Source organism: Populus euphratica, unplaced genomic scaffold (genome assembly GCF_000495115.2).
Source record: "Populus euphratica unplaced genomic scaffold, PopEup_1.0 scaffold234.1, whole genome shotgun sequence".
Lineage (NCBI taxonomy): Eukaryota > Viridiplantae > Streptophyta > Magnoliopsida > Malpighiales > Salicaceae > Populus > Populus euphratica.
The window spans coordinates 472,969-487,060 of NW_011499928.1; the positions used below are offsets into that span (position 1 = coordinate 472,969).

At 36.5% G+C, this 14,092-nt stretch overlaps 1 protein-coding gene and 1 long non-coding RNA gene across 2 annotated transcripts; one reads left to right on the forward strand and one right to left on the reverse strand.

Annotated features, from left to right (window-relative positions):
* Positions 1 to 408: 408 nt before the first annotated feature.
* On the forward strand, positions 409 to 2,056 carry LOC105135845 (uncharacterized). The gene is made up of 3 exons (XR_844264.1): positions 409 to 872; positions 988 to 1,281; positions 1,435 to 2,056. It is a non-coding gene; the product is annotated as an uncharacterized LOC105135845 (long non-coding RNA).
* A 5,697-nt stretch (positions 2,057 to 7,753) lies between these two features.
* LOC105135846 (probable disease resistance protein At5g66900) lies at positions 7,754 to 11,233 on the reverse strand. Its single transcript, XM_011040916.1, is given in 6 exon segments — positions 7,754 to 8,827; positions 8,952 to 9,154; positions 9,412 to 9,767; positions 9,882 to 10,288; positions 10,401 to 11,136; positions 11,138 to 11,233. Coding segments are annotated over 6 exon segments (2,640 nt in total). The 3' UTR covers positions 7,754 to 7,985.
* Positions 11,234 to 14,092: the final 2,859 nt, after the last annotated feature.

Genomic DNA, 14,092 nt, shown 5'->3' on the forward strand with positions numbered 1-14,092 from the left:
AGCTAAAATAAGTTTATTAAGGTTTACCAAAGAAGATTGTGTTATATTTTTTTGAACTGCAAATTTCAAGAGTAAGTTAAAGAATTAACATGAAATTTTTTTGGTAAAATAATTTTTATTTACAAAGATAAAGTTGATGTATTGACTTATTAAAAATTAATTGATTTTATGATATTATTTATATATTTAAAATTTTTAAATGATTGTCTCTAGATTAGGGTTTTATCAAACTTAATTTTTAAATTTATTATTTAGTTTATTGGGAGATGCTTGAGAGATTCGTGTTAAAAACACTATGTTGTTCATGTTATTTTAGAAAGGTAACTGGAAGGTACTCTAGAAGCAATCCCGACCTTCAATATTTATGCATGAACTTGTCCCCTTTGAAGGCTGGCAGTAAATGTTGAATGTCAATATCCCATTTTTCGGTTCATGGAGGAAGTTTTGCTTTGCTTCCCCTTTCACTAGCAATACCCGCAGCTCTTGCACGACTTGGGCATGCTTTAATTCAATTAGTATGCTTGTTTTTTTTCTTTTTGGCATCTAGCAGGTGGTTACTTAACAAGGTATTCCAGTTGTCAACAGGATTTGATTCTGTGCCGCTTGGATGGCACTGACTATTGGCTAGTGGATGGTCTTGTGCATGGTAAATATAGTTACCTTGGAACAATGGTTGATCAAAGGTCAAAAACCATTAATTTATTTGTAATTGTGTAAAGATGATATAGCTGTGTTTTCAGTGCCTCGTGCTTTAACCTAAGCTGTGTTTGCCGCATCTTGATTTTGCTTTAGATGAACGTGTTCATTTGAGGAGGACACAGTTTTACCATGGTGCTCTATGCTTTGAGCTTTAAGCCTGTGTAGGCAAGCTTGTAAGTCTCTCTCTCTACCTCTCTACTCCCTTTTCTTTTCTTCACACACACACACATGCAGTTCAGCTGCATTTATGGTATAACAAGTCGCCGTTTTGATGTTCTGCAATGCAAGGTTGCAGATGTTTGGTCGTGTGGTGTAACCTTATACTTGATGCTGGTTGGATCATATCCCGTTGATGATCCTGATGAACCTAAAGACTTTGGGAAGACAATACAGGCACCAAATGGATCCTGCTGTTACTTGCTAAACTCCCAGATGTTACGTAATTTACTTTTATGAAAGAACATTTTGTTGATTCTGTGCAGAGAATTCTTAATGTCTAGCATTCTATTCCGGACTCCATTCAGATAACACCCAGAATGTTGCCACCTGATTTCAAGGGTTTCTTATGCCGATCCTGCAAATGTGAGTGATTCCTTTTCCATTTGTTGGATACTTAAAATTGTTTTAAAAATCATTCAAAGCATGATATATTTATGATGCAATAAACTTGTAGAACTAAAGTTTGTGTGATCTTCTGGTAATACTCCTGCTTTTGGATGTTTACACGCAACACAGGATTACCATTCCTGAAATCAGGAATCATGAGTGGTTTCTGAAGAATCTTCCCACCGACCTAAAGGATGAAAAGACAATGGGCAGCCATTTTGAAGAGTCTGATCAGCCCATGGTCTTAATAGATGCATGTTAGACAATCTATGTTAGACAATCTGGACATGGACTTAGATTATGAATCCGAGCTTGATATTGACAGCAATGGGGAGATAGTTTTTGCATTGGAATCAAATCATTACGCAGTTGTACTTCCGGCATGCCCTTGCGAGATGTTGTCCATGGAGCACATGGATGTAAGGAGTTCAAATTCAAAAGAAACGTGTTGTAGAATATAGTAGGTGCAGAATAGGCAACAGCACGGAAAAGTTCACAATCTATGCTTCTTTACGTTTCATGTTCATATTATAAGCTTTCATACCACTGTGACCGGAGGGATTTGATCTGATTCATGTAGGGTGGAAACTGGTACAAATTCTGGATGTCAGGGGTTGTCCACCCTCTGCCGTCCGATCGAACTAGTCTGTTCGTTATTCAGTTTTGCGTCTGTCCCTGTATTTTTTCTGTTGTGCTATGGCATATTATCCGTTTGTTTACTCTAAATGAAAGGTGCCTGAAAGTCCTGAAATGCCTTGTTCTATCTCTTCGTTGATTGTTCCTCAAGTCTCATGAGCGATCAACATTTTCCAGCACTCAATTTAGACACTAGGCTTTAACTCTTTTGGCATATTTAGACAGGGTTTGTCGAAGTCGTTGGAGCCAGAGTTCTCTTTTCTGACTGCATATATCTTATAACTTCCTGTTTCTTCTTCAATGGTCTGAGTCATAACAGAGTTATCATAATTTTATATTTCCTTTACCTCGAAATGAGATACTAACCTTTATTTGTTGTTGCTGAGTTGCAGATTTTTCTGGGTATCAATGGATTAAATAGTTCAGAGAAGGATCTTGACGCCTACACGCTTCAATCCCATCATTTATGGATTGCTGCTTTCTTAATCCATTGAAAATTTTCTAATTTGAAGTCAAACTCTTCCTCTATCTAACTGTTACATTATCCATTAGTAGTATTACCCAGAATGAATGATATTGTTTTTGGATCATTCTAGAAATTAAACACATATAAATTTACGTGGTTCGACAACTTGCTTACTCCACAAAACTATTAGTTTATATTAATTTATCAAAAAAAAAATGCAAATAAGGAAGATGAGAAAACTCTTCTCTACTCAACTCACTTTCACTTAAGCTCTTTCTATCTTGTTCTCTTTGTAGTCTCTACACAAACAGTTCTTCACTGAGTATATATATATACACACACTAAGATGAGAGAAAAGGCCATAAATCATGCCATGATTTATATCTTAAATTAAGCTTTCATCATCTGCTAAGCGAGAAATTAGTTATTCCCACTTGCATATGGTGGAGGTGGAACATTGTTTGTCTCTACTTTGCTTACGATCTCTCACTTGGAGACAAACAATGAAATTATCTTTTATTTTTGAAGACCAACCGAAGTTTCACTTAACTTTAATTTATCAAATGTAACTTCTTTGGTTAACATGTCAGCTGGATTCTTGCTTCCATAGACTTTTTCTAGCATTAGTTGCTAATCGTCTAACAATTGTCGGATAAAGTGATATTTGATCTGAATATGTTTAGTTATGGAGTGAAATGTTGGATTCTTGGTAAGGAAGATTGCACTTAGACTTTTCTGACTATTGCTATACAAAGTACCCTTCCCATTTATCTTGCCCAATTTTCTCAGGAAACTTTGTAGTCATACTATCTCTTTTATAGATTTTGAGGTTGCAACATATTTAGCTTCTGTTGTTGAAAGAGCGACAATCTTTTGCAAGGTAGAACTCTAGGAAATAACAGTGACTCCTAGAGTGTGTACATGTCTTGTAGTGCTCTTTCTGCTATCAACATCTCTTGATAGATCAATGTCCTGTGATGGCAAGACAAGTCTCCAAAGAACCTTTTAAGTATCTCATGATTTATTTTACCGCCTTCCAATGCTGCTTTACAGGATTACTCATATATTGGCTTATAACTTTCACTGCATGTGCAATATCTAGTTTGATACAAACTATAACATACATCAAAGAGCCGATAGCTGTGGTGTATGGAATCTTATCCATGTATCCACATTCCAGCTTAGTTTTTTGGCGACTAGTGTTTACTTAACTTGAAATGATTCCCAAAGGTATACTTACTAGTTTAGCATCACTCATATTAAACATACTAAGAACCTTCTTGACATACTCTGTTTGTGAAAGTTTTAGCATGCCTTTATCTTTATCTCTGATGATTCTCATAGCAAGTATTTGTTTAGCAGCTCCCAGGTCATTCATTTCAAATTGTTTTGACAACTGTTGTTCCAACTTGTCAATCTCTTTAATGCTATATCTTCATCTACATATAATAGTAGAATGATGTAAAAGTTGTCAAAATATTTGACATAACAATAATGATCAACTTGACATCTTGTGTACCCCGAACTACACTTAAAGTTGTCAAACTTCTTGTACCACTGTCTTGGAGCTTGTTTCAAATCGTATAGGCTTTCTTTAGCTTGCAAACTTGGTTCTCCTTTTCTTGTATTACAAACCTCTCTGGTTGTTGCATATAAATGTCTTTCTTTAAGTCACCATGAGGAAATGTTGTTTTTACATCTAGTTATTCAAGATGTAAATTTTCTATAGTTACTATCTCCAGAACAACTTTGATTGTTGTGAGATTCACAATTGGAGAAAATATCTCAGAGCAGTCAATTCTTTTTTTTTTATTAAAACCCTTTTACAACAAGTCTTGCCTTGAACTGTTTGCTTCCATCATGCTCAGTCTTTACTTTGTAAACCCAATTATTTTGCAAAGCTTTCTTTCCTTTAGGTAGTGTGCTTAGCTCCTAGGTCTTATTTTTCAATAAAGAATCCATCTCATCCTTCATGGCTAACTCCCATTTACTTGAGTTTTCATCGTGTAATGATTCTTTATAACTTTACGGTTCGTCACTACCTGTTAGCAAAATATAATTCACTTGGCTCCATATCTTCTTGTGTAGTAGTTGGTATAGATATGCTTGAATCTTCTTGTAAAGACTCTTGATTTTCATTCTGCTCGGTAACATCAAGAAACCCTTCTAATCTTATGAATTCAGATTTTTTTGACTTGTATCTAAATCAGCCATATCTGTTTCTACACTTGATTTATCTTTGCATACAACTTTCTCATTAAAGATCACGTTCATGCTTCTGATAATCTTTCTATTCTGATCTTCCCAGAACTGAAATCCAAATTCTTCATCTTTATAGCCAATAAAGAAACATTTTTTAGATTTGGCATCTAACTTGTTGCGAGCATCATAATCTATATGAACATAAAAAACACACCCAAAGACCTTTAGATGAGAGAGTTGTACTTTTTTTCCTTCCATACTTCCTCGAGCAATCTGAACTCCAAAGGAATTGATGGTCCACGGTTGATCAAGTAAACTGCAGTATGAACTACGTTGGCCTAAAATGTTTGAGGTAACCCTAAATGCAACCTTATGCTTCTAATTCGTTCATTGATGATCTTGTTCATCCATTCAATTTCGTTCATTGATGATCTTGTTCATCCATTCAATAGTTGCATTCTATTATAGTGTTCCTAGAACGGTCTTTTCCATTCTGATACCATTGACAGTGCAATACTCTTTGAAACCTCCATTAATGTATTCTCTTCCATTATCATATCCCAAGCATTTCGGCTTTAAACTTGATTCAGTCTCAACCATAGCCTTCCATTTCTTGAATGTTTCAAATATATCAGATTTATTTTTCAAAAAGTATACCCATACCTTCATGTTGAAATCATCAATGAAAGTCAGATAATACTAAAAACCTCCAAGATATACTACTGGAGAAGGTCCCCATAAATGTGTGTGTACCAGTTCTAGCTTTCTTGGTTTTAAGGTCTTGCCAACCTTTAAGAAACTGAGCTTCTTCTGTTTTCCAAGAATACAACTTTCACAAATATCTAGATCCATTTTTTTTTTTAACTTTAGCAGCTTTTCTTTTGACTAAAGTATCTTCATCCCCGTTTGACTCATATGGTCGAGTCTACAGTACCATAGGTGTGCCTGATTTTCTGCTTCAGTAGAGGCAATAATGACTGCAAATGTTGTGGTCATATATAAGGTGTCGGTTTTCTTTCTACGAGCTAAAGCCATTGCTCCCTTCGATACTTTCCACATACCTCTAGAAAAAGGATTGAATGACCACTATCATCAAGTTGTCTAATAGAGATCATTTTCTTCTTTAATCCATGAGCATGTCTTATAAGTTCTATATAGATCCATTCATTGTCTTGATTTGCACATCTCTTATACCCATAATATCCATTAGTTGTCCATCAGCCAGATAGACTACATCGTGATCTCCAATGACATAGTTTTGCATCATTTTGTGGTGTGGTGTATAATGAAATGAAGCATCGGAATCAAGAATCCAATCATTAATTAGACTCTGTACAACAAGAATTAAAGCATCTTGTACCTCATCTGTGGTAGCATTTGTAGAGTCAGCTTCAAGTTTTTCTGGTTTTATGCAACTCCTTATGTAATGACCAGGTTTGCCATAATTCCAACATTCAACCTGCTTTCTGGGTCCAGTCTTGCTTTTACTTCTGTATCTTGATTTTGATTTGCCTCTGGATAAGCCTTTATCTTGTCTCCTCCCTCGAGTGTTGATGTTGAGAGTTAAACCTTAACTTGAACTTTTACCTAAGTTTTTCATTTGTACTTTTTCAGCCAAAATCAAATTTCGGATATCATCATATTTTAGTTTGACTTTTCTGGTTGAGTTACTCACTGTTGTTTTCATACCTTCTTAACTACTTGGAAGTGAAGCTAGCAAAATGAATGCTCAAATCTCATCATCAAACTCAATCTCAACAGATGACAATTGATTTGTGATGGTATTGAAGTTGTGAAGATGTTTTGTAACAGAGGTGCCTTCTATCATTTTCAGGTTGAACAACTTTTTCATCAAGTGCACTTTATTATTTGCCAAGGGCTTCTCATACATCCCAGACAAGGCTTTCATTAATCTTGTAGTGGATTTTTCTTTTATAACATTGTGAGCAACTCTTATTGATAAGGATAGCCTGATAATGCTAAAAACCTGTCTATCAAGAATTAGCCAATCTTCTTCTTGCATATTCTCTGATTTGCTCCCCAGCAAAGGAAGATAAATTTTCTTCTCATATAGATAGTCTTCCATTTGTATTTTTCAATATCCAAAATCTGTCCTATCAAATTTTTCAATTCCAGCAACTTTTATTTCATCTGTCATTTTTCACTAACTTTAGAGTTAGAATTTGCAGAATCAGACTTCACGGTTGTGTCTGGAAATGTTGGAAACATCCCTGAAATCACCCAAATGAGACTTTGGACTGCTCAAATCCAATCAATCAAATTTTAAACCAATGGATTGTGTAGATGAAGTTGCGTGTCAGTTGAAATAGTGCCTACAGCGCACCGGATCAAAGATCAAAATGATGACATGTTAGACACGTAAACAATACGAGCCCACAATTGATGGCGTGGCATATCTATGTGGATTTTTAGATGACGTGTACTGCTGACATGTCAGTGACATGGCAAGTGACGTGGTTGATGGCCGTGCAGAATTACTGCTGTGGCTATTGATGTATTTGAGCGAAGAAAGAGCGTGCAACATGTGTGGCGCATCTGTACGTGTGGGCAGTCTTGAAGTCAACACGTGTAGGCATATTCCGACATGCTGGGCATCGGTTCTTCGCCTAAGTTTCACTAGTGGATTTGTCTGGTCGTCCCCTACATAATGGTATGTTCAAAAATATATTTTAAGAACTTTGATTTCTCGATTTGGATCAAACACCCTCTTTTTTAAGAATAAGCTTTGATACTAGTTTTTGGGTCATTCCAGGAATCAAACACACACAAATTTACATGGTTCGACAACTTGCCTACACCACGGAGTTATTGATTTGTATTAATCTATCAAAAAAACAATACAAACAAGGAGAAGGAGAATACTCTTCTCTACTCAACTCACTTTCACTTAAACTCTTTCTATCCTGTTCTCTCTGTACTCTTTACACACGCAGCTCTTCAGTTAGTATATATATACACACTAAACTGAGAGCAAAGGGCATAAATCATGCCATGATTTATATCTTAAATTAAGCTTCTATTATGTACTAAGTGGGAGATTATTTATTTTCATTTGCATATAATAAAAATGGTTGGGACATTATTTGTCTTCATTTTGCTAATGATTGTCACCATGCAACCAGATAAATCAAATCAGGCAACAACTTTATGAAATTTGTCCCTGTGACAAAATACAATCACTTGATCCAGGATATTTCAACTTCTTTTCTTCTACTCAGGGTAATCTCCCTGCTTCCACCCAACAAATCCAGCTATGACAGTGGAATAGAAAATTTAAAATTCACAAACGATGAAGGGTTTTACAAAGGAATTAAAAATAAAGGCAGAACAACAACAATTTCAGAACAAAAGTCGGTCAAAAACGATGATTATAAAGCCAGTTTAAGGTGACTTCTTCTTTCTGAACCTTAATCCTCAAATTCTTGCAAAAAAGCAATATTGGTTTCCACAAAATGGCTGTTTCTTCATCACAGACGACTTCCTTCAAATGCTCTAGGTTCTTGATTGATGGTGGCAACTCACAGTTGCTTGAGCAGCCCATCATAAGGAGCTGCCTTAGATTTTGCAGCTCGCCTATCTCTTCGGGTAATCTTTCAATTTCTAAACACTCTGATATGTCAAGAACACTCAAGTTACAGAGACGCCCGATTGTGTTCGGTAACTCCAACAATTCAATACAGGAACCAAGCCTTAGAACCTCTAAATTAACCAACTTTCCGATTTCTTGAGGCAATGCAACCAAATTATGACAATTGATGATGCTGAGTTTCTTTAGCTTGGTAAGACGACAGATCTCAACCGGCAATTCTATCAGATCATTGCTGTACTCAATGTTGATTTCCATTATATTTGGCAATGCTTCTGAAACCAGGATGGTAGAAGTACTAAAAGCTTGACTAATGTTGCACATATACAAGGTTAGCTTTTGTAGAATCTCTAACTTCACTGAGGTGAAGGCAAAGGGAGGAATTGAAACATGCTCCAATCTGATTCTCTTCAAGTTGGTTACGGAGCCAAGAAGTAGGAAATTATTTAATTCAGTTGGGAAGAAACCGTAGTTCTCGACTATCAAAACTTTCAGCTTCTCCATTTTCTTTACGAACTCTGGTAGGGTGTAGTTCTTTGATCGAACATTAAGAACCAAAACCTCAACTTCAGGTGCTTGTATGAAGCACCAACTTGAAGAGAACTTTTCATCTGCGAAAAATGTCCCACTTTCATATGATGCAAAAGGGCATATCAAAAGAAGATAACGCAAATGAACTATACCTCATGTGCAGGTGCGCGAGGGATTGTGTGAAAGTAAAGAGACATGAACTACCTGTGGAGATAGACAAGAGGCGGCAACTAATGTTTGGCTGCTTCTGCTCCATCCACCAGGCAGGAACATTATTTGCACTTATCTCCAGAATTAGTCTTGTTCTCCACTCAATGGACTCCGAGTCGCTCTGACAGATGGCTAGCTCTCTAAGAAGGTCATGTTGCATGGCGAACTGCTGATTGTAGCAGCCACTAGCAACGTTCCTGGAGAAAGAAGAAAAAATATTTGCTTAGGGAATATACTACAGAATTTTCACGTACAAAGACATATATAATACATGCTTTCCTATACGAGGATGGATATAGTAACTAGAGAGGCAACTCCATCAGATAGATTACAATTAACATTAAGAACCATAAACAGCTTGCTTAAAATTGTGTTAAAGAAAAATCAAATGACAAAATATATATAGTCACATGAAGTCTGAAGAAGAAGAGAGCCAGTCGGCACGGCAGCATACCCTGTGACTACAAGATCAACTAGATTCCGGTTGCAGAGTTCCTGGAGTTTGGCGACAGCATATGCTTCTTCATCTAGATTGTACAATTCCATCCACATATCAACAAGGGCATTAACAGGAATCCTTTGATCTTCTGGAAATGAACATAGGTCTATGAAGCACTGCTTCAAGATAACCTTGTTATCTAAGGTATCCAAACTTTTCTGGAGAGAATTGAGCAGGTCAGTGTATTCAAAAATAGAACCAACTTTAGACAACTCCATTGCTCTAGTTTTCCAAATTTCTTCAGGCTCTCCACAGAGTGATCTGCCAACCACTCTAAGGGCCAGTGGGAACCCCTTGCAGCCTTTCACAATCTGCAAAAAATGAATATTTCACTTTTTGGTGGTAGTTAGGGATTCAACAACAGCTGAAGTCTATAGAAAAGTAATTTGTAACACATATTGTTTCTCAAAGGTAAAAAGTGGCACCTTGCTGACAACATTTTTATCTGGAACGTCCTGGCTCTGATGAGGTAGGAATGCGGAGCTTCTGAAAAGAGTCAACGAATCTTCATAATTCAATGGTTTTAATTCATATGTAGAACCATATCTTCGAAATACAGATCTTGATGTTACCAAAATCTTGTAATCTTTGATTTGGAACATAAACTTTTCAAGAAACGACTCTGATTCAGGCCAGACATCATCCAGGACCAACAATATTGGACTCGGTCCAATGCTGTTCAAAAATTGCTCCAACCGGTAGACTATATCTTCTTCACTTCGAAAATCACTTGGGGGCTTTTGACCTTTATGATTGAATAGTGCCCTTACAATGCCTTCCATGTTGGTGTTTTTCGACACAATAACATAAAAAATGTTATCCTTGAATTTTTCTGTCCAAAGATCCATAACTATATCAGAGACTTGCTAATAAGAACTTGCAGAAATTCTTAGATAAAAAGGAAACCATTCACATGATCACATCAGATTATTTTGAATCGATACCTTCAACTTCTTTATCATGACAAAGTAGTCTTGCCAATGTCGTTTTTCCGCAGCCTGGAGGAGCAGACAGTACAACAATTGACACCCCATCCTTAAACAGCTTCATCTTCAATTCTCCTATGGCCACCTGTAATCCAACAGGATTCACCAGAGACTCTGGGACTGCACATGAGACATCACGTCCATCAATCGTTCCGTTTGAACCTGAACCCTTGCGGTCTCTTACCTCCAACAGAATTTTTCTGGCGTCTCTTGCTATTTGCGCTGGCATAACAGTCTGAAAGAATTGGTTGATTGATCTTTCTAACTCGATGAGCTTGTCTGTGTATTTTGGCCTTCTCCAACAATGATACCAACGGATTTTTGAGCATTCAAGAACGAGCGTCTCGCCATTCCTGATCACTTCCATTATTTTTTCATTCTCTTCATTTCTACGATCCAATTCTTCATCCAACTGTTTGATTTCATTTAAAATTGGAATGTTGGATTCTAGAGTTTCTTGTATCTGCTTCAATTTGGTCTTGAACACGAGGGCTTTTTTTGTCACATTCTCAATTACTTTTAGCAGCGCTCCGAACACTGCTCCAATAGCATTTCCGCCAAGCAATTCAGCTGCCATATTCACTGTTTCTTTACAGCACAGACAATTTTTTATTTTTATTTTTTCAAGAACCTCAAGTGCTCTCAATGTTGAGTTTTGTACGATGCAAATGCAAAGTTGGACGAAGACAGAAAAAATATATGACAAATGTATCTTGGTCTTGCAACTCACAAATTAAGAACGGAATAGCAGAAGCTGTAAAGGAAATTCCATGCCTTATTCTCGTTGACATTGACCTACTTCCTTTATTATATGGCTTAGCTATTAAGCTAGACAAGTTAGGCTGTTTTTGCTTACACTGAATGGTAAACAAGGGACGAAAAAGGAATAGAAGAATGGAATAAAAGATCGTGTAATTTGTAGGCAATTCTTTTCTCAAGGAATATGCCTTCAAATTTTTCTTATGGAGAACAGATCTTATCATTAGTAGATAAATTCATGCTCCTTAATTAACGAGGCATGCTGTGATTGCACCACGCAAGTTAGCAAGTAATTGGTGAAAATGTTATTGATAGAAAATATCATTGATATAGAAATTAAATAGTGTTTGCTATGCTAGAAAAACTCTTGTATGTGCAAAGAAATTATTTGCATAAAGAGTTTGCGTGGGCGTGCTTATAAAATCTTGAAAAAAAAATATATATAAAAAAGCGTGCTGGACATGATCGGATAAACCGAGTCAACACTGGATCTGAGATGAATTTTTTAGTGGAAACTGGTTTGCAACAAAGAAACTGATCGGCAACATTCAGCCGGCGTTTCCACTGGAATGATTACTTCCATAATTTATTCCGAGTCTTCTTTTCTAGGATCGTATTCTTATTTAACTTTTCCATGTCTTGTAAAATTAGATTTTTGTGGAACGTCTTCCATTTGCTTCAATATGGAATTGAACACAAGGGTTTTGTTTTCTGCATGCATGCAATACTACTTGCAGCTCTCTGGGATTGGGCGCGCTGCTGTATTTGCAGCTCGGTTAATCAATTCGGCTTTCATCGCCGTTTCTCTACAAAAGTAGGCAAGTTTTAATTTTAAGTTCTCAGAGTTTTATTTAGATGCGAAGTTAAGCAGAGAAAATATGACAGGGACGGATCTTGGTCGTGGTCTTGCATATGTGTTAATAGGAAGATAGAATTGGTTGTCCCTTGCCGACTTGCCGTGAAGTGTGAAGGAAACTTCGTGTCTTCATCTCATTGACATTGACTTGATTGCTCTAGGAGGCTAATGGCTCAGTTATTTTTAATTGGACAAAGCAAATCAGGCACGAAATCAGACAAGATGGGCAGTTGATGCTGTTGTGTTCTAAACTTCCAGTCAAAATTGGGAAACAAGGAAAGACGATGGAAAAGGAGAGGAAGAGAAAGTGCTTAGAAACTAGAAACAAATAATTGGATATCAATTTGGCTGAACCAATTTAAAATTCACAAGTTTCAATTCTTTTTTCTCTTTATGCAATTAAAATCAGAATCAAACAATCAACAAAAATAATGCAATAATCACAAATCAACACCAAGATTTTTATGTGGAAAACATGATGCGGGAAAAACCACAGGACCATAGTCCACTTAAAAACTTCCACTATTAACAAATAATGAGTTCACAACTATTCTTTTTTAGGTTCAACTAAGGGCTACAATATATAGATATCATTAAGAACAACCTATTATTGAAATACAATAAGATTAAAGAGAGAAATGTTTGAGAAAAGCTCACAACACTGACAACCTTGTTTTATGTTAAAACGACCAACTTCCACACCACCAATCTTCGATCCAACCATTCAGAATGAAGAGTAATGTGTCTAGAAGCTACTGTCAAAATATTAGCTCGATCTAATGGTGAAAAAGTTGGAAATCGAGGGAAGAAGATAGTCAATTCAACTGTCTTAACTTCCTCTCTTTCTCCTGTTTTTCTCTTCTCTATTCTATTTTTTCTCTATTACATCTATAATATAGCTACATTTAAATTAAAAGAGGCAGCTCATGACAATTAATATGGTGGTCCCACCATTACATGGTATGGGACTACACATAACAAATCTCTCTCACGCATCATGTGAGGAATTCGCTGTATTGGCGATCAACATGTAAGATTCAATTTAAGAGGTTCTAACAAGCCTGTTTCCCTTCTGCAAAATTCAAACTTCTTTTTTAGTAGAGGTTTGGTCATCATGTCTGACACATTGTTATCGGTATGAATTTTCTCAACAATAAATGACTTCATCTCCATAGCATCACAAATCCATTTGATATTTAACTTCAATGTGCTTTGATTGAGAGTGAAAAATATGATGCTTACTGAGATGAATTGCACTTTGACTATCATAGTGTAACACAAAGTTCTCTTGAACTAGGCCAAGTTCATGCAAGAACTTCTTCATCCATAACAACTTTTTCCCCCCTTCAGTAAGAGGAATATATTCAGCTTCTACAGTGGATAATGCAACACATTTTTGCAACCTTGATTGCCATGAGACTGCTTCCCCTATAAGCTTCATCAAGTATCCTGATGTGGACTTTCTAGAATCGACATCACCAGCCATATCTGCATCTATGTGTCCATCCAGCACAGGTTTGTTATGACCAAAACATAAGCTGACACCGGAAGTACCTTTGAGATACCTAAGCATCCATTTCACTATTGACTAGTGTTCTTTACCAGGATTGGAGAGGAACCGACTAACCACACCAACTGCATGAGTTATATTCGGTCTTGTGCAAACCATGACATACATCAAACTACCAATTGCGGATATATAAGGAACATTTTTCATCTCATCTCTTTATTCATCACTTGAAAGACACTGCTTAGAACTTAGTTTAAAGTGGCCTGCAAGTGGAGAATAAATAGGTTTGGAGTTGTTCATGTTGAATATCTCAAATACCTTTTGAACATATCTCTCCTGAGATAGCCAAAGTTTCTCCTTCTTCTTGTCACGTATGATCTTCATGCCAAGAATCTATTTTATCGGTCCTATGTCTTTCATTGCAAAAGACTTGTAAGCTATATCCGGCCTTGTGCATACCATGGCATACATCAAGCTACCAACTGTGGATGCATAAGGAACCTTTTTCATCTCATCTCTTTCTTC